At 46.3% G+C, this 27481-nt stretch overlaps 1 protein-coding gene across 2 annotated transcripts in view; it reads left to right on the top strand.

The window, feature by feature from the left end:
• The window catches only part of KMT2A (lysine methyltransferase 2A), a 1541152-nt gene that overhangs the window by 780802 nt on the left and 732869 nt on the right, over positions 1 to 27481 (top strand). The window contains exons 16-19 of one of the 2 annotated variants that reach the window (XM_078682247.1): positions 5081 to 5254; positions 5375 to 5485; positions 6017 to 6090; positions 6792 to 6982. In XM_078682247.1, coding sequence (XP_078538373.1) covers positions 5081 to 5254; positions 5375 to 5485; positions 6017 to 6090; positions 6792 to 6982 — 550 coding nt within the window. Of the gene's footprint in view, positions 1 to 5080; positions 5255 to 5374; positions 5486 to 6016; positions 6091 to 6788; positions 6983 to 27481 lie in introns of both variants that reach the window. The other variant, XM_078682245.1, reaches the window with a different exon arrangement.

Genomic DNA, 27481 nt, shown 5'->3' with positions numbered 1-27481 from the left:
AGTCCAAGTTAATAGATGCCTCTGGCAAAAGAGTAGCATCCCAAGCGGCAAACAGCGGGCGCATAGCTAATACACAAGCGCTACTTGCACGTTATGATAGAGCTCATTATGATGAGTTAGAAAAACTCATTACACATCTCCCTAAAGAACATCAAAAAAAGGCAGATCAACTCATACAAGAAGGGAAGATAATAACTAACACTTCCATTAAGTGCGCCTTAGACGCAGCAGACACTGCAGCAAGATCCATAAACACCAGTATCATGTTAAGAAGACATACATGGCTCAGAGTCTCAGGGTTCAAACAAGAGGTACAAACATCCTTATTGAACCAGCCTTTTGATGGGAAAACACTTTTCGGCTCAGGCACAGATGAGGCTCTAGAAAAGATGAAGAAAGATACAGAAACGGCTAAGTCAATGGGAGCATTGCAACAGCCAACTCAAAGGGGTTCCTTTCGTAGGTCCACCTATAGAGGCGGATCAAAGAATACAGGCACAAGCCAGCAATCAACCTCTTTTACACCAACATCACCCAAAGGTAATTCTAGAGGCAGTTACAGAGGTAACAACAACAAGGGTAGAGGCCGCGGAAATAACAACAACCGCAACTCCCCTACCCCAAAACAGTGACTTCATACAGCTCCCCCCAGACCATATAACACCGGTCGGGGGACGCCTATCACAGTTCCTACCTGTCTGGGAAAACATCACATCAAACAGGTGGCTGAGACAAATTATCCAACATGGTTATTGCCTGGAACTCACAGCTACCCCACCAAACATCCCCCCCCAAACAGCGTCCAATGAGTCAAGATCATCTAACACTGTTAAATCAGGAAGTACTATCACTACTACAAAAGCATGCCATAGAGAAGGTTCCACAACATCAACAGGGAACAGGGGTATACTCTCTATACTTCCTAATTCCCCAAAAAGACGGGTCCCTAAGGCCAATACTAGACCTCAGACCTCTCAATGCATACATAAATTCAGAACATTTCCACATGGTCACGCTCCAACAAGTACTTCCTTTACTGAAGAAAGGGGACTTTCTTTCTACACTGGATCTAAAATACGCTTACTTTCATATCCCAATTCACAAAGCCCACAGGAAATACCTCAGGTTTGTGGTAGAAGGACAACATTATCAATTCAAAGTCCTTCCGTTTGGGGTAACAACAGCACCAAGGGTGTTCACAAAATGCCTAGCAGTGGTTGCAGCTCACCTAAGAAGACAACAAATACATGTCTTCCCTTACTTGGACGACTGGCTAATAAAGGCCAAGTCACAAGAAGAATGTCTTCAAAACACACAAAAGACAATTCAGTTGCTGCACCAGCTAGGGTTTACGGTGAACTACACAAAATCCCACCTGCAACCAAACAAGGTTCAACAATATCTAGGGGCTACTATAGACACAAACAAGGCCAAAGTATACCCAAATCCAGTCAGGATTCAAACAATGATCTCATTGATTCAAAAATTTCAACCATAACACTCACTAACAGCACGAGTGTTCATGCAACTGTTAGGGATGATGTCATCTTGCATACTGCTAATACCATATGCCAGACTACAAATGCGTCCGCTGCAAGAATGTTTAGCAACACAGTGGAATCAGGCTCAAGGTCAGATTACAGATCTGGTGTTGGTAGACGACCGCACACACCGCTCTCTGAAGTGGTGGAACACAACAAACATTTCCAAGGGGCGGTCGTTCCTAGAACCAATTCCACAAGTAATACTAACAGCGGATGCGTCGCTCACCGGATGGGGAGCGCATATGGAGAAATATACAGTACAGGGGAGATGGAGTGTACATGACAAAAGACTGCACATCAATCATCTGGAACTACTAGCAGTGTTTCTAGCATTGAAAGCCTTTCAGATGCAGTCCTGATCAGAACAGACAACATGACAGCAATGTATTATATTAAAAAACGGGGGGACGCACTCTCTCCAACTATCCAGACTAGCGCAGGAAATTTGGAGATGGGCCATTCCTCAAAACATCTATCTGTTAGCCGAACACCTACCAGGAGTTCAAAATCAGATAGCAGACAGTCAGAACAAATACACGAATGGGAACTGCACAAACAAATACTGCAGCCATTCTTCCAAAGATGGGGACAACCAGAGATAGATCTCTTTGCCACTCATCAGAACGCAAAATGCCAAAGCTTTGCATCCAGGTACCCTCACCACCTGTCGCAGGGCAATGCATTATGGATAAATTGGTCCAACAAATTTGCATACGCTTTTCCCCCTCTCCCACTAATTCCATTAGTGGTTCGAAAACTGCAACAACATTCAATGACCATGATACTAGTAGCACCCACGTGGGCACGACAGCCGTGGGTCACCACGCTCCTGCAACTCTCACAGGTGCCACATCAAAAATTAAGAATTTTACCCGTGCACCTTACACAGAACCATGGAGAAATAATGCACCCAGATCCCAAACAACTGAACCTAGCGATCTGGCTCCTGAGGTCCTAGATTTTGGATACTTAGATTTACCTCCAAACTGTATGGAAATCATTAAGCAAGCGAGACGTCCCACCACCAGAGCATGCTATGCGGCAAAGTGGAAAAGGTTTGCTGTATACTGTAACAGTAACAACACCAACCCCCTAGACGCATCAACAAAAGATATTATTTGCTACTTACTACACTTACAGCAATGTAACCTTGCTTACACCTCCATTAGATTACATCTTGCAGCTATAGCAGCATACCTGCAAAACAGGCAACATCTATCCCTATTTAGAGTGCCAGCAATTAAAGCCTTCATGGAAGGCCTCAAAAGAGTAATTCCACCAAGATTACCACCTTCCCCGGTCTGGAATCTCAACATAGTACTCACCAGACTAATGGGACCACCTTTCGAACCTATGCATAGGTGTGAAATACAATTCCGTACCTGGAAGGTAGCCTTCCTTATAGCCATTACCTCCCTCAGGAGAGTGAGTGAATTACAGGCATTGACAATACAAGAACCATTCCTACAGTTACACCAGAATAAAGTGGTTCTTAGAACAAACCCAAAATTCTTGCCTAAAGTAATTTCAGCATTCCACATCAATCAGCCAGTGGAACTACCAGTCTTTTTCCCAAAACCACAGATGGTAGCAGAGAGGGCCCTACATACATTAGATGTCAAAAGGGCAATATTGTATTACATAGAAAGAACACAAACATTCAGGAAAACCAAACAACTATTTGTAGCGGTTTCCCCAACACACAAGGGCAATCCTATCTCTAAAGCAGGCATTGCCAGGGGGATTGTAAAATGTATACAAATATGTTACATAAAAGCAAAGAGAACATTAACTGTTCCTCCTAGAGCTCATTCTACAAGTAAACTAGGGGCATCTATGGCATTCTTAGGAAACATTCCCCTAGATGACATATGTAGAGCAGCAACTTGGTCTACACCACATACCTTCACAAAACACTACTGTGTTGATGTGCAGGCAACACAACAAGCCAGAGTGGGCCAAGCTGTATTAAAAACTTTATTTCAAACTGTTGCAACAGACACTGGTGACCACCGCTAGGGAGGTAACTGCTGTATAATCTATTCATAAATGTACCATCTGCAGCCCATATGCCTCGAACGGAATATGCTACTTACCAGTATGCATCTGTTCTTGGCATAGAGGGCTGCAGAGTGGTACATGCCCTCCCTGCCTCCCCGGAAACCTGTGTCTGTTCCAGCACTATCTTATTTAGATACACTTACATGGGCATCTCTTTCTGTATTCTATTATACTACTCCATCTAACCCTACTATGGCAAAACAATCTAAGGATGGAGCCGATGCCCATGCGCACTAGCACCCAAAGGAGGAGTCATCGGTCTCGTGACGACAAAAGACTTCTCCAAGAGAAAAACAAGTGCAATCATCCGAGCCCAACACCAGATGGCGATCTATTCATAAATGTACCACTCTGCAGCCCTCTATGCCAAGAACAGATGCATACTGGTAAGTAGCATATTCCTTATGTTATTCCAATGCGCAGAGCCTATTGGTAATATAGAAACTACACTGCAATATAATATTATAAAATATAGATGGCATTCCATTATTAGTCAGTGGTTGTATTGGGCATTGCAAAATAGGTATATGGGTTGATTGTATGAATGGTTTGTGGTATATTTGAGATGATTGGTTGAACAATTATTTTATTTGGTTACCAAAGGGAATTTATCTTCTTCTTTGACTAAGTAACCCCCTGTCCCTTTGGTACGTGGGGCTTCTCTCTCTTTATTGGGCACTCTTCTATACTACTCAGTACTCGATACCTACTCTCACCCCCTGTCCAAAAAGCAGTTTAACAATGGTTTTGGTGCCCATGTGCGTTAACAACCAGAGGAGGATCACTGAGACATTGTGACTCAAAAGACGACTTGGAAGAAAAACATGTTGCAACAGTCCGAGTTCAATACTAGATGGCAGAAGTCGGCAAAGCTTGTGAATCGACAGCACTACATGCAACAAACAGATGCTTACAGAGTAAGTAACGTAATCCTTCTGCAGTCCTCACCATGTCTTCATTCCTTCAGCCTCTCCACAGATTTTACTAGAAGCAAGTGTGGGCCATTGCTTGGTACATGAAGATTTAGTAATTTGTTGGTATAAGAGGATTGTAGGTTAAACACTGTGACCGGAAGGGCCGATAGAATGCAAGCTGCAGATTTGTTTGATATGCATAAGGTGGAAAATGCAACTTTTCTCCTCCAAATTATTATGTGGGACATGGAGATAGAAAGATGTTTGTGTTCCAATTTCATTGTTTTTCATCTGGAGGCTAATCATTTTTGAACTATTCATAAATTCACTCAAGCTAAATGTTATAAACTGATAATCCCAAAACTTCAAAAGCTAACTCAAAACTGATGTTGGCTGGAATGATTTACGTATTACATCTTAGCAGGATCTGTGGTTTGTTCAGAGCAGAACCCTAATCACGGAACTGCAATCCTTTGAATGTTGGTTACACATTTGTCTAAGAACAAGCTGCCCTGTGGATAGTGCTGAACCTGTTTAAATAACCCTGTTTTATTTCAACAGACTGTGAAGCCACCGGATTTGAACCCAGAGACTGAGGAAAGCCTCTCATCCCAAAGTTATCCTGAGGGTCCTGATCCTCCAGTGCTGACAGAAGTTCCTAAGCAGGAAGAACAGCATCCACAGGATCTTGAGGGAGTGAAGAAGAAAATGGACCTTGGAAGATACACATCCGTTGTAGGTGTCTTTGCACTGTGAAGCACACAGTGCTATCAAAACATTACTCTAGGAATTGCCAGGGTGCATGTTGTTTGGCTACTTATTAATCATCCTGTTTTAATATCTGTTTACCTGCAGCTGTCATTCAGTGATGACATTGTGAAAATTATTCAGGCTGCCATCAACGCAGACGGAGGTCAACTTGAAGTCAAGAAAGCGAACAGTATGGTCAAGTCCTTCTTTATTAGGGTGAGTAGACAGTATGCTGTGGATCTACTTTGAACTACTACGAGAGCATCGAACACGGAGCATATAGCTGGTTTATTTGTTTTAGTTGAAACCTAGTACCATAGTTGCCTGAATTTCATCCGTACCGACTTCTTGTCTATTGGTCTGCTGCTTTTGATGGTGTTTCTTCTGTTTAACATGATTTAAAAGCTTTGTATTTCCAAAATATAGACACAGAAGGGTCAGGACTGTCTCGCCTGAGAATTTCTATATTTATAAATTGAAGAATCCTTGCCATGTGTTCCTGTCCTCTATTGCAGACAGAAAAGAAAAGGCAGGAGGGGTAGGGCTAAAGTGGTATGTGGGTAGGTGGAGGCACATAAAGGTTGAGTGTGTGTTTGTGTGTGTGTGTGTGACAGAGCATAGATCAAGCCATGACCTCTTCAATCAAAATTCAGTCATTCATGTGCCCTGTGTTCAGTGTAAACCTCTTACTTCATCTGAAGTAGCTAATGAGGTATGAGTTGTAACATCTTTTTACTCCTTCCTCAGCAAATGGAGCGGGTTTTCCCATGGTTCAGTGTCAAAAAGTCCAGATATTGGGAACCAAATAAAGCAGCTAATAAGTAAGTAGCACCATGCCTAATTCAGTTCAGAAATTACGTGAAAATAAGTGGATACTAGTAGCTGCTATAGAGATACTGTTATACTGAAGATATCCTAAATTGCCTTATTTTACTCAGTTGAGATTGACCTAGTTGATGATGTGCTGCATTTATATTAAAAGATTGTTTTCAAAGCCTGGTTTCGACCAGACCCCGCCCAGGATCTTGTGTTGTTGGCTGTTTTCTACTGTTTCATGAAAAGACCTTTTAGTATCGGAAACATAAAGCCAGATAACTGGGTCTCCAGAGCTTCTGACTGTCGATACTGTGAATCCTAGCTTTCGAGCCAATCCTAAAATATTGCATGTAAGGAATCCACTGAAGTCTGACCCCTACAGGTAAGAGTTCTGCTGGAGAACTACATTGACATGGCTTTACACAAAGGAATCTGTCTGAAAACATTTGATCCAAAGGCTAAAACTTGAACGGCACACCACACATTATAATTGTGAGTGCTTCTTTCTGGATCTGATTACCTTTTGAAATCTCAGCATTTATATTGCTACACCAGTACCCATGCTGCACTCTTTGACAGAGCCCTTGCTTCCCCATAGCTCTTTTTAATTTCCGTTACTGAGTCAGACCCCATATTGGTTTAGGTTTATAAAACGTCTGTCCCTCCTGAACATTGATCACTTTCTTTTTCATTGTTTGTCCAGTAGTGGTATGCTGCCGAATGCAGTTCTCCCACCATCGTTAGACCATAACTACGCTCAATGGCAAGAGCGGGAGGAAAACAACCGCTCAGAGCAGCCACCATTGATGAAGAAGATCATTCCAGCTCCAAAACCTAAAGGACCTGGCGACCCCGAGTCACCCAAACTGGGGCATCCTCCCACTTCTCCTGCTGCAGGTAAGAAGTTGTCTGGTTTGCAACTTATTGCTGTCATAGACCTGTACAGACATCAGAAATTGATAAGTTCCAGTCTTCTTGTTCTGCAAGTCACTATCCTGTTTGAAAAGGCATGACATTTAACAAAGAATGTTACAGATTGGCAATGTCAGACTTTTTCTTTATTCAAATTGTCCATGTTCTCCTGTGTACTTTTCCTAGAAAGGTCATTTTTGAACTTACAGAGATGTGAAACTTTAAACTTCTGAACAAAGTGATGCAATGTCTAGCACACAGTATTGTCAGTTACTGCTCTTATTACAAATGTTTTGTAGTGCTTGAGTAATGGTTGATCCTAAAAAGCCAAACTCTCTATTGATAACATTGGTGGTTGTCACTAGGTGATTTCATTTTTTCCCCTTTGTTATGCCATTTATAGTCTTGTTGTCTTCGCTTTCAATGAAACATAAAATCAAATATTTTCTCATTTGATACATTATGGTATTCATAAACTACAAACCTAATCACAAGTGCATAGAACCTCTGATAACCACACCATAAAGGGGGAAAGTCATGAACGATAAAGATTATTCATGAAAACTCATACCTTTACTGCACCTTGCATTATCGTTTTGGCCTGACCTATTGACAGGTGTGAGGGGTATTGCTAAGGTAAAGACTTAAACATTGAAGCGACGGGAGAGTGTTAATTAGTATTGTATTTGTTACGAACAATTTGGTGTATTTTCAGCAGATTCAGAGTGTGGTAAGGTTACAAGGCTGAGAGTTATTTAAGTATGAAATAAGCCAACAAAAGGTTTGCTTACATTTTTAGTGTTTCTTTTTTAATTTTTTACCTAACCCCTTTTGTACAGAAATTTGGTTTGCAGACTGCAAAGTAGATGGACATGTGTTTTGCTTCTCCTTCAGTAGTCAGCTAATCTAGCAGTGTCTCATACTTTCTAAATATTATTGTAGCACCCATACGCTATAGGTAGTTCATTCACCTCATTTTGTGACCAGCAACTCTGGGTCTTCGCTGCCCAGATTTTGTATCACAGTCAAGCCAACAGCAAGGAAGCTACGTTCTCATCTGATTTGCAATTTATTTTTTAATTTGGTGCTCAGGCCCATGGGATTCCTACTGACCGTAAGCCTTTTTTTCTTCTGCATTTGACTGCCTGTGCCGTTTGAACTCCATCCCATGACGTATTTTCCTTAATGCTAGGGCCTTATTGCCAATCTTATGCCCTTGAAGATCCACCATGAAGACCCCCACAAGAAATGCTTGCTTTGCCTGGAGCTGGTTATTTGGCAAAGAGGTAGGAGATTTGTCAAGCATTCAGTCTGAAAACCCCAAATGAAAGTGACAACACCTCCTGCCAGAGCATGCTTTGTTTTTGACCTTTTAGAGCAATGGCCAGTACATCCCTTAAGATGGCTTCTCTGCTCACTAGTAATATCAAGCAGTGCAACTAGACATTACAAGGCCATATCTGCTCATGCAGATATGTCCTCACATGCATGTGCTATAATGCACCCTGTCTTAGGGCTACAAGACCTGCTTTAGAGGTGACTTACATATATAGCAGATGCAGTGTCTTTTGCATGGCACACAGGAGTGTGCCATGTCATGTGTACAAACATGGTTTACACCATGTCATGCAGCCTGCAATGGGAGTCTGTGGTGGAATTTGTGTGTGGGTCCCCGAGGGTGGCATAAGATACCCTGCAGCCTTAGGAACCCTCTTTAGTGCCTCTGCCCTAGGTACCTGGGGTACCATTTACTAGGGACTTACAGGGGTGTTAAAGTCCTTAGCCAATTGTGAAACAATCCGACATCACTTTGATTTAAGGAAGGAGCACTTGCTCTGAGGTCTGGTTAGCAGGCCTCAGTGCACTGTCAGAGTCGAAAATCAGCATCTAGCAGCTAAAAATGTGGTATAAAAAGTAGGCGGACAACTACAGCAAATGCCCAGTTTTCTACACAAGATTGTTGTGGCAGAGAAAAGTAAATGAAAATTAATGTTCACAAAAAATCTATGAGCCAACGCAAGAAGTCTACCGGCATACGGAATTGAACTATTAGCCCAGAAGGACGGGGGAATGCCCGCCCGACAGAGTAAAACAACGCACAGATCACCCATTTGTTGAGGATGGAAAATGTAAGACGAAGTGATCGACGCACCAGAAAGAGCATATGTACTTGTGTGTGTTTTATGTATATCCTGTCTATGTAAAAAAATACAATAAAAATATATTTAAAAAAAAAGAAAATTAAAAAAAAAAGAAAATGGTATTTTAGCCAGCTGTAATAGAAGGGACTCCTTTAACATCACCCTCGTGCCTACAGAAAGACAGCAGCAGAGACTGCGCCGAAGGGAATGTAATCTGAAGGGCAAACAGTTGTTGTGGCTTGGATGCAGCTGACAAAACGTCCAAACAAGTCATCACTATAATCCACCGCCTTCCTTGGCTTTTTTCTGGCTTCAGACCTTAGGTTCAACCACACCTCATTGAACTGGCTTTTGATTTCTCTTTGGCCCCCAGGTAGAGGAGGTGCTAAAGAAAATAAAATGAAAGGCATAGCAAAGGTTATGGAGATGCTGCACCATCACCAGGCAAAACTGGTTTTCTTCATACAGCATAAGTGGGCAGATGGTCTCTACAGCAAGTTCCCCTTCACTGTGAACCTAGAACCAGCCATACCAGCAGTCCTCAGGAGCTAGGGACACAAGGAACCACCCAAGTTAAGTACTCAGGAACCCACACCCCCCGGAGGCTGTGTACAGAGTGGAAACACAGCTGTGTTTCCAATTGAAGTCAACGGGAAAGCCACGGTTGCAGTTTTGGAGAAAAATGTCCCTTTTCAGTGGACCGTGAAGAAACCTCGTGGAAGACAGAAGGGTGGAGAGTCACCCCACCCATGGTTACCTACACCAGGGAAGCTGGGTGCATAGGTCCGAAGTGACGTCGGAAGCTATCGTAGACCACAATGGAGGACTTAAGGAACGATGCCGCTGGAGAAGACTGTGCAAGAGTCCGGTGGAATCCCAGGGTGTAGTCTTGAAGTGAAGAACCTGCAAGCAGAGGGGACAGAGTCTGTGCCACTCAGAGGTGACCAAGAGGCATGGAAGCCCACTGATGTCAAATGGTTCAGAAGAGTTGACGGTGAGGTTGTCGCTGCAGCTGTGGGGACCAGGTGACGCTGTGGAAGACCAGGAGCTGTGCACGAGCTGTCCCACATCAAGAACCAGGGGGTCAGTGTCCGGCGGGAGCACCAACAAGCCTTGGCTGCTGCAACAAGTGTGGAACGCAAAGAAGGAGCAGCATTGGGACCCGCAAGGTCGAAGGGACTCACCACAAGCAGGAGAGTCAGAGCAGGCACCAAGCAAGCATGGTGCCACACTGAAGCAAGAGACCCACAGGCCAAAGGCACAGGAGCTTCAAGAGGACTCGAAAAGCTCTCCAAAGATAAAGGCCCACGGAGCAGAGTATGCTGTGAGGACTCTGCACTTGGCAGGAAGAGATGCTGATGGATTTAACTTGTAACCCAAAGATCTCCGAAGTGCAGAGCCACCAAGCCTTGGCAACGGCAAGTGGACACTGTGCACAGGTGTAAGAAAGAGGCTCTGTATGTACTGCACCAAAGTAAGGTACAGTGTGCACAGAGTCCACAGTCCCCAGAGGTTTGGCAGAGGTTAAAGTTAGATATAACCTTACTCTCTAAAGTGGTAGCTTGGTCGAGCAGTAAGGCAGTATCAGAGGACAGTGTAAAGCATTTGTTGTACACACACAGTCAGCAAATGGTCTCACACACTCAAGAACTGAACTCTAGGCCAATTGTTTTGTATATAAAAATGTATGGTTTTATTTTAGAACCACAAGTAGGTATAAAAATATTTTCTCAGAATGAGATGTTGCAGTTGAATACTTTCAAATAGCAGTAGACTTTTAAATGTAATCAATACAGTTGTTGCAATATGCAACACAAGGTAAACACAATTATAACATTGAGCTCAATGGGAAGTTTTAAGTAAATGCAATAAAACCACTTTACAAATGCTTTTCTTACTCAGGGCTGGATCCTGGATTCAGCCCATGTGCACCTCCTGTAAACAGTTGAAAGAAATCATTTTTGTTACACAGGCGATTTATTTGTATGTTTTGAAAATCGACACTTAAAAGAATTTCGGGTAAAAACCAGGCAATGTCTTCCTATGGGAGAAAATAAGGTTATTGGAAAATCATAGTTGTAATTACTTTTGAGGGTCAGGGCTGGGCACAAAGATACAGCACTGGAATCTCTGCTGGTAACAGGTGAATAATTTTGTTTTTGTTGATCGGATGATTTTTAAGGAATATTTAAAAGTTGCAAAATTCGACACTTTGAAGAATTTCCATTTGAAAACCAGCCAATGTTACCCTAAGGAGAAAATCAAGTTATCGGTCTTTGGGTAAGTACTCGACTGGCAGAGTTAAGGTTCTGGGGTACGCCTTGGGGGTTTCCCAGGGTCAGGTAGGTACAGTAGTTACACCCTCAACGGCACAGGGGCAGCTGGGTGCAGAGTGAGTAGGCCCAATGTTATTCTATGGAGGATAGGGGGCCTTTGGTTAGTGGCTGCTAGCAGGCAGGCCACGCGGTTGTGGGAGATGAGCTCCTGGTCACTTACACAGGGCAAGTGGGGAAGTAGAATAGGACAGATGCTGCACTTCCAGTGGCACTCGGGCGGCTGAGTGCAGGGTGATTTTTGGCCGTCGGGCACCCAGTTTATTTCAATGGGAAAGCTGCAAGACGAACAAAGGCTGCAAGCTCGGGAACGGAGATTCTTCAGATGTGACCACCACTTCGAGAGGTAAGTTGGGAAGCTGTAGGTTAGGTAGCCACCCAGGAGTTGGGCACATGGGGCCGTGGGGTGCGGGTGCAGGGGTGTCTTTTGGTGTCGGGAAATCTTACCCTCAGCTGGTCGCGGTTGGAGTGCTCCCTGGTTGTGAGGCTGCAGGAGTCATCAGGAGCGTCGAGGAGGGTCCTTGGGTGCTGGATTCGTGGTCACAATCGCCGGGGGGGACGTCCTTGTGGTCTTTGTTCACTCAGGCACATGCCGGGCTTGGCAGGTGCAGAGGGTGATGGATTTGCGGTTCTTGTCTGGCACCGGGGGTTGTTGCTGTTTGAGCAGAACCACTGCTCGTGGTAGTCCAAGCTTTTGGATGAGCAAGGCAGTCAGGTCCTCCGGGGTTTTCGAGGTTGCTGATCACAGGAGACGCTGGGATTTAGCAGGTTCGAGGGTGGACAGGCCTGTAAGGCTGGGACCAAGTCAGTTGGTGTCGTCCTCTTGTTAGCAGCTGCACGGCAGGTCTGCTTTCTTCTTGTTCTTGTAGTTTTGGAATCGGGATCTGAGGAAGGAAGGTTCAGGGTGCCCCTAAATACTAAATGTACGGGGGTTACAGGCAGGGGAAGGTCACGGACCAATGGGTCCTTTCCCTGGGGTGAGTACACCCCCTATCCTGCCACTCTCCATTGGGAGGGGGGCAGTAGCCTGTCTCTGATTGGGTAGGGCTCCCCATCCTCAAGATGGCGAGAGCCCGGAGTTGTGCTTCACCTCGCCTCCCCCACCTGAAGGGTGGGTTTGGCAGAGGCTGGCACACCCCCTTTCCTCACTTAGGTTTTTCCACCTGTCTTCCCACCTGAGTGGGGGTCAGAAGCGTTGGGGGCCAGTTGCTGAGTACAGCAAGTGTCCTGGAGAAGCTCACAAAGGTGGCATGCCTTTGAAGCTCCCCGTGCCCATCCTGGGGAAGGAGGCCTAGCACCTCGCTGCAGGATGTGCATTGTTGCAGGCCTACGAGAGCAGATGCCTCTCGACCCATGTTTCCAGCAAAATGTCTGCTGGGTGGCAGCCGAAGCAGCCTCTCAGTCAGGACGCTGGTTGTGGATTAGTTTAGGGGGCAACTCTAAGTTGCCCTCTGTCGTGCATTTTACATTAAATCCCACACTGGCATCAGGGTGGGTTTAATGTGCTGAGAAGTTTGATACCAGTGTAGCCATCATGGTGCTGTGGAGTTTGTGATGACGACCTCCCAGCACAATATACTCTTAATGGCAGCACTGCACTTACAGTGCCCAGGAATTTACCTGGGTACTGTAGGGGTACAGGGCTCACGTACCTGTACCCACACCACTGCCATAGGGCACCCAGCTAGAGGGGTGACTGAGGTATGCCAGGGCAGTGTGTTGTGGGCATGGCACACAGGGAGGTGTGCCATGCGGACTCTTCGTTTTGTTCTGCACCAAGACACTCAGCCTGCAAAAGGCAGTGTGTGTGTGTTAGGGTACAGGGCCCCTAAGGGTGGCACAATAAGTGTTGCAGCCCTTAGGGGCCTTCTCTGGTCGCTGAGCCCTGGGTACCTAGGGTACCATTTACCAGGGGCTGACATGTGGCCAGAGATGTCAATTGCGTTTAGGTTTCAACACAGTTTTAAGGAAGGAACACAGGCCCAGGGCACCTGATTAGCAGGAGCCCAGGGCACACTCGGTCAAAGTACATCCGCAATTCAGCAAAAAGTGGTGGCATACCATGCAAGAAAGATGGCACTTTCTCACAACAGGGATTCATCCCAGCGGTTCTAATGAGGGATACTGACATCAGAATTGCTGAGAGAACAATTCAGGACTCGAGGGAGTTGCAAAACCACCACCTGTGGTGCTGAGCCTTTCAAAGTCCGTGGGACGTCAGGAGCAGCAGACTGGTCAGCTTCGTTGCGATGCCTTCAGATGCAGGGGAGTGACTCTTTCACTCCAAGGGAGATTACGCCGGGTGTCCTTGATGGCCACAGGTCTGTTGAAGATCCTGGAAGAAGCACAGACACAGACAACGAAGACTTTCAGAACAGCGAGACCAGGAGCCTTCCCTGATGCAGTCTCGATTCCAGGTGAAGTTCAAGTGTTCAGACTGTCAAAGAGTGACATGGTTTCAGGCTCGAGTCGTGCCCTACAACGAATCTGAGGACCCACCCACAGGTAAGACAATTAATACCCTAGGAAAGGGGTTAGGATGAATCAGAGGTCCCTTCCAGAGGAGGGGCTGGACAGAGGGGCAGAAACTCCCATATCCTTTGTCCAGTTTCATGCCAGAGGGGGGTAGCCAAGGGCTCCCTGAACTGGCTCAAACTGGAGTATGCACGGAGGGCAAAATATGTGGCCTTCAAAGCAGTCTGGTGGCACTGGCAAGGGTCCCCACCCCAGCCCTGTCCACTAAGATCCCTGTCTGGGAAGTGACAGGAAACCTATTGTTATACCTTCCCCTGCTCAAGCTCAGCTCAGCTCAACAGCAGGAGGGAAGAATAATGTCTGGGGTCGGCAGCAGGACTAGCTTGCTGGCAAACCCTGATAGGCTGTTACCGTGAGTACTGTGGGCTTCCCGGATGAGCCCCTCAATGCATAGAAAAATACCACCAACACCAGTGACGGTGTTGGGGTATGATGGTGTTGGGGTATGATTCCAACCTGTTTGATACCAAACATGACCAGATTCGGCACAGCCACTACATAGTTAGCCATCACTTAATGGCGGACGGCCACTGTATGTATCAAAGAGCCTGATGAAGCAACTCCGGGGTTTGTAGGGGTGTCCTGCTCATGCAGGGGAACCTTCACACATATAACCCATCACCCTGCCTTCAGGACTGAAAGGCCTGCCTTAGAGGTGACTTATAGCTTTTAAGTGTAGTGCTCTCAGATATAAGTAAAGTTATATCTGTCGAAAGTGGTGCTAGCATCCACTTACACAGGCTGCAATGGCAGTGGTCTCTCATGGGTGGCACAATACATACTGCAGCCCATGAGACCCCTTTGTACCTATGCCCTGTGTGTCTTAGTGCCATAGACTAGGGATGCATATGGGTACACCATTAGCCAGTTTGGGTGTAACAAAGTGCTTACCATAGTCAAATGTAGGTAGGAAGCATGGTGAGGGGTCCTGATTAGTAGGATCCCAGTCAGTCTAGTCAAAAAAGCACTGACACCTGGCGCAAAGTGGGGGTAACCATGCTAGAAGGATCCTATCTTCCTGCCTCGCCATCAAACCATAGGCAGTATCAACAAGAATGCTTCTATAGAAATAGTCTAGGGAAGTCTAGTAATGCCCAAGGTCTAGGCACCTCTGCCACCAAGCAATGAGCCGCTCTTTATTCCCGACTGTAGGAGAGTGGGGTCTGCAATCCCATGGCCACCCCAGATTTTTGCTTTTTGCTTCACTGGTGTACGACTTTCCCTGGCTGTGGGCCTGCTAATCAGACCCACAGCCTAGTTGTTCTCTCTCTAAATTGACAAGCATGTACCTTAGGTGCATTTACCAATTGGTACTGGGTCACTTTATCAGTCCCTGTACAGCATACCTTAGGTATCCGGGGCATAGGTGTACCCAGGGCCTACCAGGGGCTGCAGCATGTATTATGCCACCCCTGGCTGGCCACCCAAATCTGACACAACTGGCTGCACGACAGCTGGGGCAAGGTGGTGTAAACACCCTTTGCTTTAGATATAGTATTCCTATATCTAATTCTAAAATGGACACATGTATTCCTATAAGTCACTCCTATGGCAGGCCTTAACAATCCTGAAGGCAGAGTGCTTGGAATTATGTGAGATGGTGCTCTGGCATGAGCTGAGCCCGTTTGCAGCTTGCGGAACCAAGTCCTAATAGCTGTTCCATGATAACGCTATACCATATACTCTTAAGTGCATTATAATCCTCGCGGTTAAATGCTAACTCTGGTATAACATTATCAAAACATGTCGAGTAAGGTGTCATACGAATTGGAATACTACCCCCTCGCCAATTCTGGCGACGGGGGTAGCATTCCACCCTTCTAGAGGGACACAACATGTATGTAACTGTGAACCCCGGTTAAAGTTAACTCGAGCCTCAGCATCACAAGATGGATGCTGCCACCACAGACACAAGTCTGACCTCCTGCTGCTGGGAGTCCTTCCAGCAAGGGAGGCTCAGACAAATTGTTTCCTGCCTTGGGAGGTGCTAGCACCACCCCAGCCAGGATTTTGTGTATTAGGTAGGCCAAGGCTGAAAGGAATGAGACATGCCTGGGGCACACAAGGTGCCCTGTGCATACACCGGTTCCAACCAGTTGCTGGGGCACTCCAGCCCCAGCCCTGGCGGGAAACCGGACAAAGGATAGGGGGTGTAACCACCCCCCTTCCTGGTCCCACCCAGGGGAGGGACCTAGTCGTAGTGCAGCCCCCTTTAGCTGAAAAGGTAGGAGCTGGTCCCATTCCCAGTTAGATTAATCTTGACAACTACCACGAAGAAACTCTTGACCTTCGACCTCCTGAACATCAGAAGACTGAAGAATCCCCCCTATGGTCAGGGAGTGACCATCCTGCTTAGCAGGCACCATCCAGCTCCTGTGCGGTTTGCTGTAAAGTCCTTCCAGCCCGGAATCAGACTACCCAGCTCAACAAGACCCGGACCTCCAGACCCCTCTGACCTCTACCCACATCCACAGCACAGCTGGGACCCGTGGGTGCGACGAGCAACGTGGAGACGGCCATCTTGAAGAAACCTGCACAGCGCTTCCAGCATGACCCCCGAGAGTTCCTCGAGTGAGTGCATTGGGGACTGAGAAGCCCCACACCGACGCAGCTCCTGCACCAAAGACCAGCCCCCCAGCATTCCCGTGATCTGCGTGTGGCCCCTTTTGCCTGGTTGCTGCCTGTCCTGTTGTCTGGTCACTTGCCGGCTGGCTAGTGACCTCTGAGACGACGACCCGAAGATTTCGACACTACTAGTCTGGTCCCCCAGACTGGCCCTTGCTTCCTTGTGAAAGAGAAGCACCCCGGACCCTCCTGGTCCACACCAGACGCCATCTTTGTTCCACCGCGTGGCTTGCATTAGCCAAGGCCTGTTGTCCAGATCGACGATCCGACACCGCCAACAGCAGCAGACTACGTGGGACAGCTCGTGCCTCCAGCCTGGTTGTGAAGAACAGCTCCTGGTCCGCGCAGCTACAGAGAGAAGCGACCCTTCCTTCACCTGAACGCGGCGACAGCATCTGGTTCCATCACTGTCACTGGCTAGTGACCAAGACTCTGTCCCCTTCCTTTTCAGGACTTACTTCTTCCCAGTTCCATCCTTGGAACCACCGGACTCCTCCATCTGGCTGCCTGCCAGCAACTCTTTGTTTCAGGCATCACCGGGATCAACGCAGCAAACCCGACACCACTTCAGCCCTATGCACCCGCAGCCTGTGGGTTAGGTAACTAAAGCTTCTAGGTGCTGAAGTCTGTGTTCACTATCCTAGTGTCCAGGTCCACTGTTGTTTTCCCTCCATCCAGCCGGGTTCGTCCGGAATCCGTAACTTTGTAAACTGTAGCATCCATAGACGTTGGTACGCATCCCGCGTGAGAGTTTCCACTCTGCACGTGAGTCCCGTGGGCCTCCTGCGCCTTACTTACCTAGTTTGTAGTGTAGTCCCACCGATCCTCCAGCCTCTGGATCTCCTTACAGTACTTTCCTTCCTCGCATTCCATTGTTTTGAGTATATGGTTTGTCGTGCCCCTAAGGCACTCGTGTAAATATTGTGCGAACTCGTATTCCTTTTGTAGTATTGTCATGTGCTTAGCCCTCTGACCTCATAAAGAGTCCAGAGGTGTATGTTAGTTAATAAATATCTTTTTATTTTCATAACAACCTGTGTGGTGTCCTTTCATCTGGTATTCAAGGGGTTATATTGTGGTAAAACAGCGGGCTTCACATGCCAAAAGAGTTTAGCCTAAAGACTGCTTTTGTCCACGCTACTAGGATAGCTGGTCTATAAGGTTGACTTACAACCAATCACCATAAGGGGTTGTTTGGACTGATACAAGGTGATCACTAGAATTAGTGAGCATCATATATCAGGCCAACTTCTCACACCGACCATCAAATACATGTCATGGTAAGATTGAGGTTCTGCTTGCCATCTAATGAGTACTTGAAAACATCAACTTACACTATTGTCTAGAATTCTCCACTACTCCACACCCAATGCTCAACCACACCCATACATTGTGAATCTAGACCATTGCAGACATCTTCTAGAGGCAGTCCAAGCGCTACCTCAAAAGGGAGCTATCAAAGTTGTTTCTGCAACCCATTCTCAATCTCTGAGCGCTCAACAAGGGTACTACATGCCTACCCTTGAACTAAAAGAGGCTGCCTTCTACATCCTCATTCATCTGGATCTGATAGGCTTCTAGCCACATATTCCTTACCTTTGAATTTCTCAGGCATCAGACTAGATCAAAAAGATTTTCCGTGAGCAGTACCCTTGTGCCCATGAAGGTGGCGTTGTTCGACTACACTTGCATCGTCCGCTCCGGAAGTAATGTCCGGGGCAGATATATTGGTGCATTAACATCAGGTTCCAGGCATGTGGGCTGCTGAATTTATATCTTAATTTCAAAAAGGGGGTGGTGATGGACAGAGTATCTGAGTTAATCAGAACACTCCTACCCAGTCAACAGATCAGGGCTTGATCCATCACCGTTTTTTAGCTCACTGCACCATCCCAGTTCAGAACCTGGCTATATGCAAATTAGTCTGTCCCTGGCCCAGTGCATCATGGGAACAGGGCAGACCAAACTACCAAGCCAATTCTTCACTGGAAAGGAAACAAGCTTCTGGGGACCGGTTTCTGGCATTACAGCCGTCTTCGGCCCGGCTTGCTTGAATCCTGATGGTGCAATGAGCAAGGGACTCACATCTGAGCATACCCTTCCACACTCATGGTGGCCAAAATAATTGCAATATATCTTAGCATAGATCGTCGCCTAGTGTTGGGTCCGGATGTTTGCACCTTGTTATCTTGGAAGAGTCTTCGAAGTATCACGAGATAGGTGACTCCTCCCCTGGACTACAGTGAGCATGGGCATCTTCTCCATCTTCAGATTGTTTTTTTCCGCCATTGGGTTCGGATGCACTTCGACAGCTTCAACTTCGGGTCCGAAGTTTTCCAACTTTCTAAGGCCAAAATCTTCTACATTCAATGGTATTGTTTCCGCTCGGTATCCCTAGACTCGCCAACACTTCCACCTCTCTCCGGTCGTCGACGCGGGCCGTTGGGCCTTTTCGACGCCACGTGGGCCTCCTGCTGATGGATAGGACCCCGTTTAAAAAATGCTAATTCCAAAGAAAGGGAGACCACACTTCTGGAAGCAAGGAAACAAAAGATTTATTTTAATACAAAATAAAGGTCATTTCAAGAGATGGAAGAGTGTCCAAGACCCACTGATGGCGTAGGTGTCAGGAGACTGTTCGACGTGTCCTTGGCATGCAGCATCTCTTATAGGATGTAGACACTCCCCTCAGGTGCAGGGGGACGACAAAGTCCGTTGGTATGCACAAATTCAGGTGTGTGTGGCAGAATTTCAGGTGTTGGGGGCAACGGAAAGTCCGGGGAATGTGGAAGTTCAGGATTGCGCTGGACATATACCTGTTTGGAGGCAGCTTTCATGCCTTGCGGGTGAGGAGGGTTTCGTGACCTGGCCAGGTGTTAGGCCGTTGGCAGAGACAGACCGGTTAGGGACAGACCTGTTCTGTTGTTTATACAGGTTCCTGAAACAAGTGCGTGGGTGCAGCCGAAACCGGCCCAGGGCATCGACACGGGATCACGTAGGAGACAACTTTGTGGAAGGTCAAGAAAGGGTTTTTAGAGCAAGATGGAGTTTATACACGGCAACACTTAGAAGTTCAGTTATTACAGTCGATCTAAATTTCCACACAGTGATAAGCATAAAGTAGGCAACAGGTGCCTATCTCCAGAGCACAACGAAGAACACTGTCCAGCTTGTGCTCAGTTCCGGTCAAAGAAAACTATCCGGAACCGAAGAGCTGCTCGACAAGAGATGCAGCGGCAGGCACCAGAACCGGAAAACATTTTCAACGACGAACATGAACTCCCAGAGGCCGAGGGCTCCGAAGACCTGCAGATAGTCACAGTAGAGGACCAATCGGACTCCGATGACCAGATCACACCGGGGCAAACCGTGAGTACCAAAGCCCCTTCCCCGCCTCCACCTGCATACAAGGCTCTGGTCAAAGCATCGCCTAAAAGCTTAGCCATGACCGAAACACCGCTTCAGAAGGCCCGCCTTCCGGCTCGGCTCCGAAGACCACACCCAAGCCTTCTGGTACCCCGGGACCGAGCAAAACACTTCACAAAGTGACCTCAGCATCAAGCAAAACCGCCCACCCCAAAAAAGTCATCAAGCACAAAAAGGCCGTCGATTAAAAAACGGACGCAGAGCCGAAAACAGGCGTCGATCCCAAGAAGGCCGTCGATCCCAAGAAGGCCGTCGACCCCAAGAAGGTCGCAGATCCGAAGAAGACCGTTGATCCCAAGAAGGTCATCGATCCGGAAAAGGGCGTCGACCCCAAGAAGGTCATCGATCCGAAGACGAAGAAGGCCGTCGAGCCGAAGAAGGCCGTCGAGCCAAAAAAAGCCCTAGAGCCGAAAAAGGCCATTGAGCCAAAGAAGACTGCCCATCATACAAAAGACGTCCAGCCTAAAAGGACACTCAACCCAAACAAACCCGTCGAGCCGAAAACAGCTCCACACCCAAGGGTCCTCGAGTCCGAAACTCACCCGAAAACAAAAAATAAAGACAAGCAGGCGACCGATCCAAAACCCTCGGTGCCCAAGCCGTGAACAGTGGAGGAAGAACTTTTTCATCCAGATCCAGTGTACCCAGAACAACAGAGACTGTATATAGACCCTGATACAGGCCATATATCGGTCTACAATAAAAACAAAAGAAGACTGGACTCTAAAACCCCTTCTCCTGTTCCTCCTAAGAAAAAGGACTTTGGCACATCCCCTTCTAGACCTTTAACACCTCCTCCTTTCACTCCTAACATGCCTTATGTTCCATATTCTCCTCCACCTATAGAATATGATGAGGAAGAAGACATGGGTGAAGATCCTCAGGATTATTTTATACAACCTGATGATCAAGGAAACCAGGATGACACATGGAGTGACCATAATGATCCTGATGACACGTATGATATACAACCCATACCCGATCCCTCTCCATACCCCACAAAGCCATCTCCTACTGACGACACGGTCGCTTTTAACCAACTAGTGGACAGAGCAGCTCAGTATCATGGTATACACATGCACACTGACCCTATCGAGGAGGATTTTCTATTTAACACCTTCCCAACATCAGAGAAGAGTGTACGTGTACTTCCTATGCTAAAAAGAGTACTAAAGCACGCACCAGACATCTTTAAAGACCCAGCCAGGGCGCGTGTCCTCAATCCAAGAATTGAGAAAAAATATAAACCGGCCCCTACAGACCCCTCTTATATCGGGTCTCAGCTACCACTAGACTCCCTAGTTGTATCTAATGCTAGGAAGAGAGCAAATTCACAATCAGGTGATGCTCCCCCTCCTGACAAGGAGTCAAAAATGTTAGAAGCCTCAGGGAAAAGAGTGGCCTCTCAGGCAGCAGGCACCTGGAGGATTGCCAATACCCAAGCTCTCCTAGCACGCTATGACAGAGCATGCTATGACCAAATGGAGGGATTATTACAACACCTACCAGAACCCTATAAGGCAAAAGCAAACCTAATACAGGAAGGGAAATTCATCACTAACGCATCCATAAAATGCGCCTTTGATGTAGCTGATACAACCGCTAGGTCTGTCAACACTAGTGTATTGCTACTCTGGCATGCCTGGCTCCGCTTTTCAGGATTTAAAAATGAAGTGCATTCTACCATACTCAATCAACCTATTAACCAGAATTTCTTATTTGGCCCTGCCGTTGATACCATCTTAGAAAAGATGAAAAAAGATACTGACACCGCTAAGTTCATGGGTGCACTTCAATTTCAACAGTCTAGGAGCTCCTTTTGTCGCTCCTCCTTTCGAGGCTCAGGCAGAGGCAACACATCCCAAACTACTTCTTCATTCAAGAGCACTACAAAAGGCACCTTTAATAGAGGCTCTGATAGAGGAGGTTATAGAGTGAACAATAACAAGTGCAGAGGACGTGGTAATAATAACACCCGAGCCTCCACCGCCACCAAATAGTGACTTTTTCACACTCCCTCCAGACCACTTAACACCAGTCGGAGGCAGAATAACACAATTCCTACCAGTCTGGAACGCTATCACTACAGACAGGTGGGTGAGACAAATTATCCAGTATGGTTACTGCCTGGAACTCACTTCTACTCCATCCAACATACCACCCAAACACCGTCCAATGTCCAAGGAACACACCACACTGTTACAACAGGAGGTGCTATCCATGCTAGAAAAGGGTGCCATAGAGCCGGTCCCATTACAACATCAAGGGACAGGGGTATACTCTCTATACTTCCTCATTTCCAAAAAAAACGGCTCCCTCAGACCAATATTAGACCTTCAGACCTTTGAACAAATACATACTCTCAGATCATTTCCATATGATCACTCTACAACAGGTACTCCCACTACTCCAGCAAGGCGACTTCCTCGCCACATTAGACCTCAAGCATGCATACTTTCACATCCCCATACTTCCATCTCATAGGAGATACCTCAGTTTCACAATAGAGGGTCAGCACTATCAATTCAAAGTTCTCCCCTTCGGGGTTACAGCACCAAGGGTTTTTACAAAATGCCTAGCAGTAGTAGCAGCACACCTCAGAAGGCAACACATCCATGTGTTGCCCTACCTCAACGATTGGCTCATAAAAGCCAACTCATACGCACAGTGTGCCAGCCATACCTCACGGACAATCCAGGTACTGCACAGTCTAGGATTTTCCATAAATTACCCAAAATCACATCTGCAACCCTCCCACATACAGCAGTATCTGATAGCAACAATAGACACCTCCGTAGCAAAGGCCTATCCAAATCCAGCCAGGATAGCCAACATACAATCTCTCATTCAAAAATTTCAGCCACAACACTCCCTGCCAGCTCGAGGGTTCATGCAGCTTATAGGCATGATGGCCTCCTGCATATTCATCGTCCCTCATACTCTGCTTCAAATGCGCCCCTACAAGAATGCCTAGCACGCCAGTGGAATCAAGCTCAAGGACAACTAAAAGACCTAGTGTTGGTAGACAGTCGCACTTACCGCTCTCTGCAGTGGTATTAACAGCGGACGCATCACTGACAGGGTGGGGAGCCCATCTCCTTCAATATACAGTCCAAGGTCTCTGGACAGTCAAACAGAAGACACTACATATAAACCACTTAGAGTTACTAGCAGTATTCCTAGCAATGAGAGCCTTTCAGAAATACTTGCGCAACAAGGCTGTGTTAATCCGGACGAACAACATGACAGCCATGTACTACATCCAAAAACAGGGGGGAACACACTCTCTGCAACTATCTCACCTAGCACAGAGCATATGGAAGTGGGTAATTCCACAAAACATTTATCTCCTGGCAGAACACCTCCCAGGTCACTCATTTGGGAGAAAGTGCCCTCTTTCTGCATGGTATGCCCCCACTTTTTGCTGAATTGCTGATCTTCTTTGACTAAGTGTGCCCTGGGCTCCTGCTAATCAGGTACCCAGGGCCTATGTTCCTTCCCTAAAATTGCATTGAAGCCTAAACCCAATTGGCATCTCTGGCCACAGGTCAGCCCCTGGTAAATGGTACCATAGGTACCCAGGGCACTGTGACGATTCATTGTGTCACCCTTAGAGGTCCTGTACCACTACACTCACACACTACCTTTGCAGGCGGCGTGTTTTGGTGCAGAACAAAAGACAAGAGTTGGCATGGCACACATCCCTATGTGCCATGCCTTCAACCCACAGCCCTGGCCTAGATCAGCCACCCCTCCAGCTGGGTGCACTATGCCAGTGGTGAGGGTACAGGTGCATGAGCCCTGTAACCCTACAGTGCCCAAGTCCATTCTTGGGCATTGTAAATGCAGTGCTGCCATTAAGAGAATATGGTGCTGGGAGTTTATTACAAATTCAACGTTACCATAATAGCTTTACTGAAAACTGGGAAGTTTGGTATCAAACTTCTCAGCACATTAAACCCACACTGATGCCAGTGTGGGAATTAATGAAAAATCTTGGAGATGCCCCCTGAAAAACAATGCAACACTAGTGTCCGCAACACCATAATGGCTACACTGAAAACTGGGAAATTTGGTATCAAACTTCTCAGCACATTAAACCCACACTGATGCAGTGTGAGATTTAATGTAAAATGCACAACAGAGGGCGTCTTAGAGATCGGCCTGATACTAGAAAACAATGTGTTACTTCATCAAGGTAACTGGTACAAGCAGGCTGTAGGAGTCGCCATGGGCTCGAAGTTCACAAGATCATACGCGAATTTGTACATGGGCAACTTCAAACACAAATATATATGGAGAGCTGGCCCCCCCGGACGTGACTGAACATATCATCTATTGGTCACGATATATCGACGATATTTTCATAATTTGGTCTGGCGGTGAGACATGCCTCTTGAAATTGGTTGAACATCTCAACAACAATACATATAATTTAGGTTTCACATGCAAATCAAGCCAACTTGAATGTGACTTTCTAGATGTTCTTATTTACATGAAAGACAATAAAATCATGTCTAGACTCTTTAGAAAGGAGACAGCATGCAATTCTGTCTTGCATGCCACCAGTGCGCAGCATTGCTACCAAATTAATGCCATCCCATTAGGTGAAATGACGAGAATCAGAACAATTTGCAGCGAACACACTGTTTTCCTCATGGGGCTGAAAAACTAGAGGAACGGTTTGTACAAAGAGGTTATCCACAAGCCGTTTTGGATAAAGCCAAATCACTACTACAAAAAAAAAACAAGAAAAAGAACATCAAACGAGATAGAGATAGAGACAACAAATTGGCTTTTGTCCCAGGGTATAACACTCAGAGCCATGCAATATATAGAATTCTACATGAACACTGGCACCTACTCCATCTGAATAAGTCCTTAGACAAATATATCACAAAAAACCCCAGGGTGGCACATAGAAGAGGCACTACTTTACGTAGTATCCTGTGTCCCAGCTACTTGCCCCCCGATTAGACACAATGCAACCTGGCTACCGACCAGGCCAATGGGCTTTTATAAATGTACACAGTGCAATGTTTGCCCCCATGCGCTAAACATACTGACAGAGTTCCAATACAATACGCTAACTAAGCATCATGTACGCGAATTCCTAAACAAGATTTGTGGTCTACTGTATCATCTGCGATTGTGGACTGATCTACATAGGCAGTACACTACGTCCCCTAAAAGAAAGAATTCAAGAATGTGTAAATGTAAACGTAGAGGTTCTTGTATAGCGTGCCATTACAAGGAGGCTTCTCGGCGCTTGTACGAATACCGCTGAGGAACCCTTCCTGGCCTTTCCCTGTGAAGTGCCCACTCCTGGGCACCCCCAAGGTGAAGCCAGGCATCGTAGCGTTGCTGGGGCCGTTGTGGAGATTAAGCAAGCTATTGCCCAGAGTTGCAGAGTGGGACTCATGATTAGAATAGGCACCGAGGCGAGAAATATCAGGTCTGAGGAAATTGAGCCCAAGACCCGCCAAGGCAGGAATTGAACCCTGGTCCTGGGCCAGACTTCTGCATCAGGGTCTGCCGCTCTAACCAATGAGCCACAAGAACACATTAGGGCGGTTCGAAATAACACTGACTACCCCTTTGCTGTACACTTCAATGACTCACATCCACTAAAATGGCGGGTATCAGATTCCACAGAATCACACAAATACAATGCCAACAGAGAGGGGGAGACCGACTACTGATCCTACACCGAACAGAAACCCAATGGATCATTAGATTGAGAGCGGAATGATTGTTGATGATGGATAGTAGAAAAATATCCCTCTCTACCTTTAACGACAATAACATGGTCATGTTATAGATAAATGGGATAGATTACTTGAGTGTATATACTCTTTAGATGAGATGTAATGTTGTAATGATTTTTACTGTGAGATCTGTCATGTTATATAACTCAGTAATGTCCTAGAATGACATACAGAATTCGATTGAAAAAATGTCTCACTCTGTACCTATATTAGAAGTACTAAATATAGATGTGTTTTGTCATTTATACTTGGATTACTCAAGTGTATTGTGAGAAAGTGGCTCAGAACTGACCTTACTCTCCAAAGTGGTAAATTGGTCGAGCAGTAAGGCAGTACCAGAGGACAGTGTAAAGCATTTGATGTCAGCAAAAGGTTTCACACACTCAAGGACTGAACTCCAGGCCAATTGTTTGTATATCCAAAGATATAGTTGTTTTATTTTTAGAACCAACAGTTATAAAAATATACTTTTCTCGAGGTGAGTATTCTCATGTAAGTACTTTGCAAGGAAGCAATAAAGGTTGTGCACACAGTAGTTACAGTATAAGCAGTAAGCAACACAGTTGAAACACACTCTAGCATTGAGCTCAATGGGTTTTCATAGATCAGTACAGCTGATTACTTTACGGATTACTTTGGTAGTCCCAGGACTAGATCTAAGATTCAATCCTGGGGTCTAAGCTGAAACCAGATTAGCAAAAACGTTTTAGTTACTGTGCAGAATTTCCAGGAATATAAAGCTGTTTTAAAAGTTCACACTTAAAAACTTTTCAAGGTAAATCTGACAATGTTATTCAATGGGAGGAAATTCAGGTTGCAGGTAAAGTACGATTGCGTTACTTTTGTAACCCAGCACTAGTCTCCTAGGGCCAGCACTGGGGGCCTAACTCAAAACAGGTAGGTAATTGCGGTTCACTATTCCGTACAATTTTTAAAGAATATTTGCAGTTTTCAAAAGTAGACACTTCGAAGAAATTTCATAGAAAAGCAGACAATGGGTTCCTATGGAGAAAATACAGGTTACTAGTGAACCCGCTAGGGATTACTTTTGCGGTTCAGTACTGGGCTGAAAGTTACAGTACTGGCTTCTCCCCTGGTCACAGGTGAGTACTTTCGGATTCGGACTTGGGCTGATTTTATAGGAATATTTTCAGTTTTCAAAACTTCACACTTTAAAAAAATTCTAGTCAAAGGGGGTCAATGTTATCCAATGGCAGGTAAGTAAATTGCCGGCCTCCAGGTGAGTACTTGGTTGGTGAAGGTAAGGTTCTGGGCACAGACTCAGGTGTTCCCAAGGGTCAGGTAAGTACAGTTGGTACACCCTCAGCGGCACAGGGGCGGCCGGTTGCAGAGGTGGTTAGGCCCAATGTTAGTCAATGAGAGGCAGGGGTCCTTCAGTTGGTGGCTGCTGGCTAGCAGGCCACACGGCTGTGGGAGCTGGGCTCCTAGTCACTTGCTCTGGGCAAGGGGGGGAAGTAGGATAGGGCAAAGAGGTCACAGCCAGCGGCACTCGGGCGGCTGGGTGCAGGGTGCTTTTGAGCCGTCGGGCGCTCAATGTTATCCAATGAGGATCTTTAAAAAGGGAAAAAGGCGGCAGGCTCGGGGACAGAGACTCTCCAGTTCTCCAGGGGCGACCAGCACTTCGAGAGGTAAGTT

Source organism: Lissotriton helveticus, chromosome 3_1 (assembly GCF_964261635.1).
Source record: "Lissotriton helveticus chromosome 3_1, aLisHel1.1, whole genome shotgun sequence".
NCBI lineage: Eukaryota > Metazoa > Chordata > Amphibia > Caudata > Salamandridae > Lissotriton > Lissotriton helveticus.
Note: the sequence above shows the minus strand (reverse complement) of the source record. Positions and strands in the feature narration are given on the sequence as shown.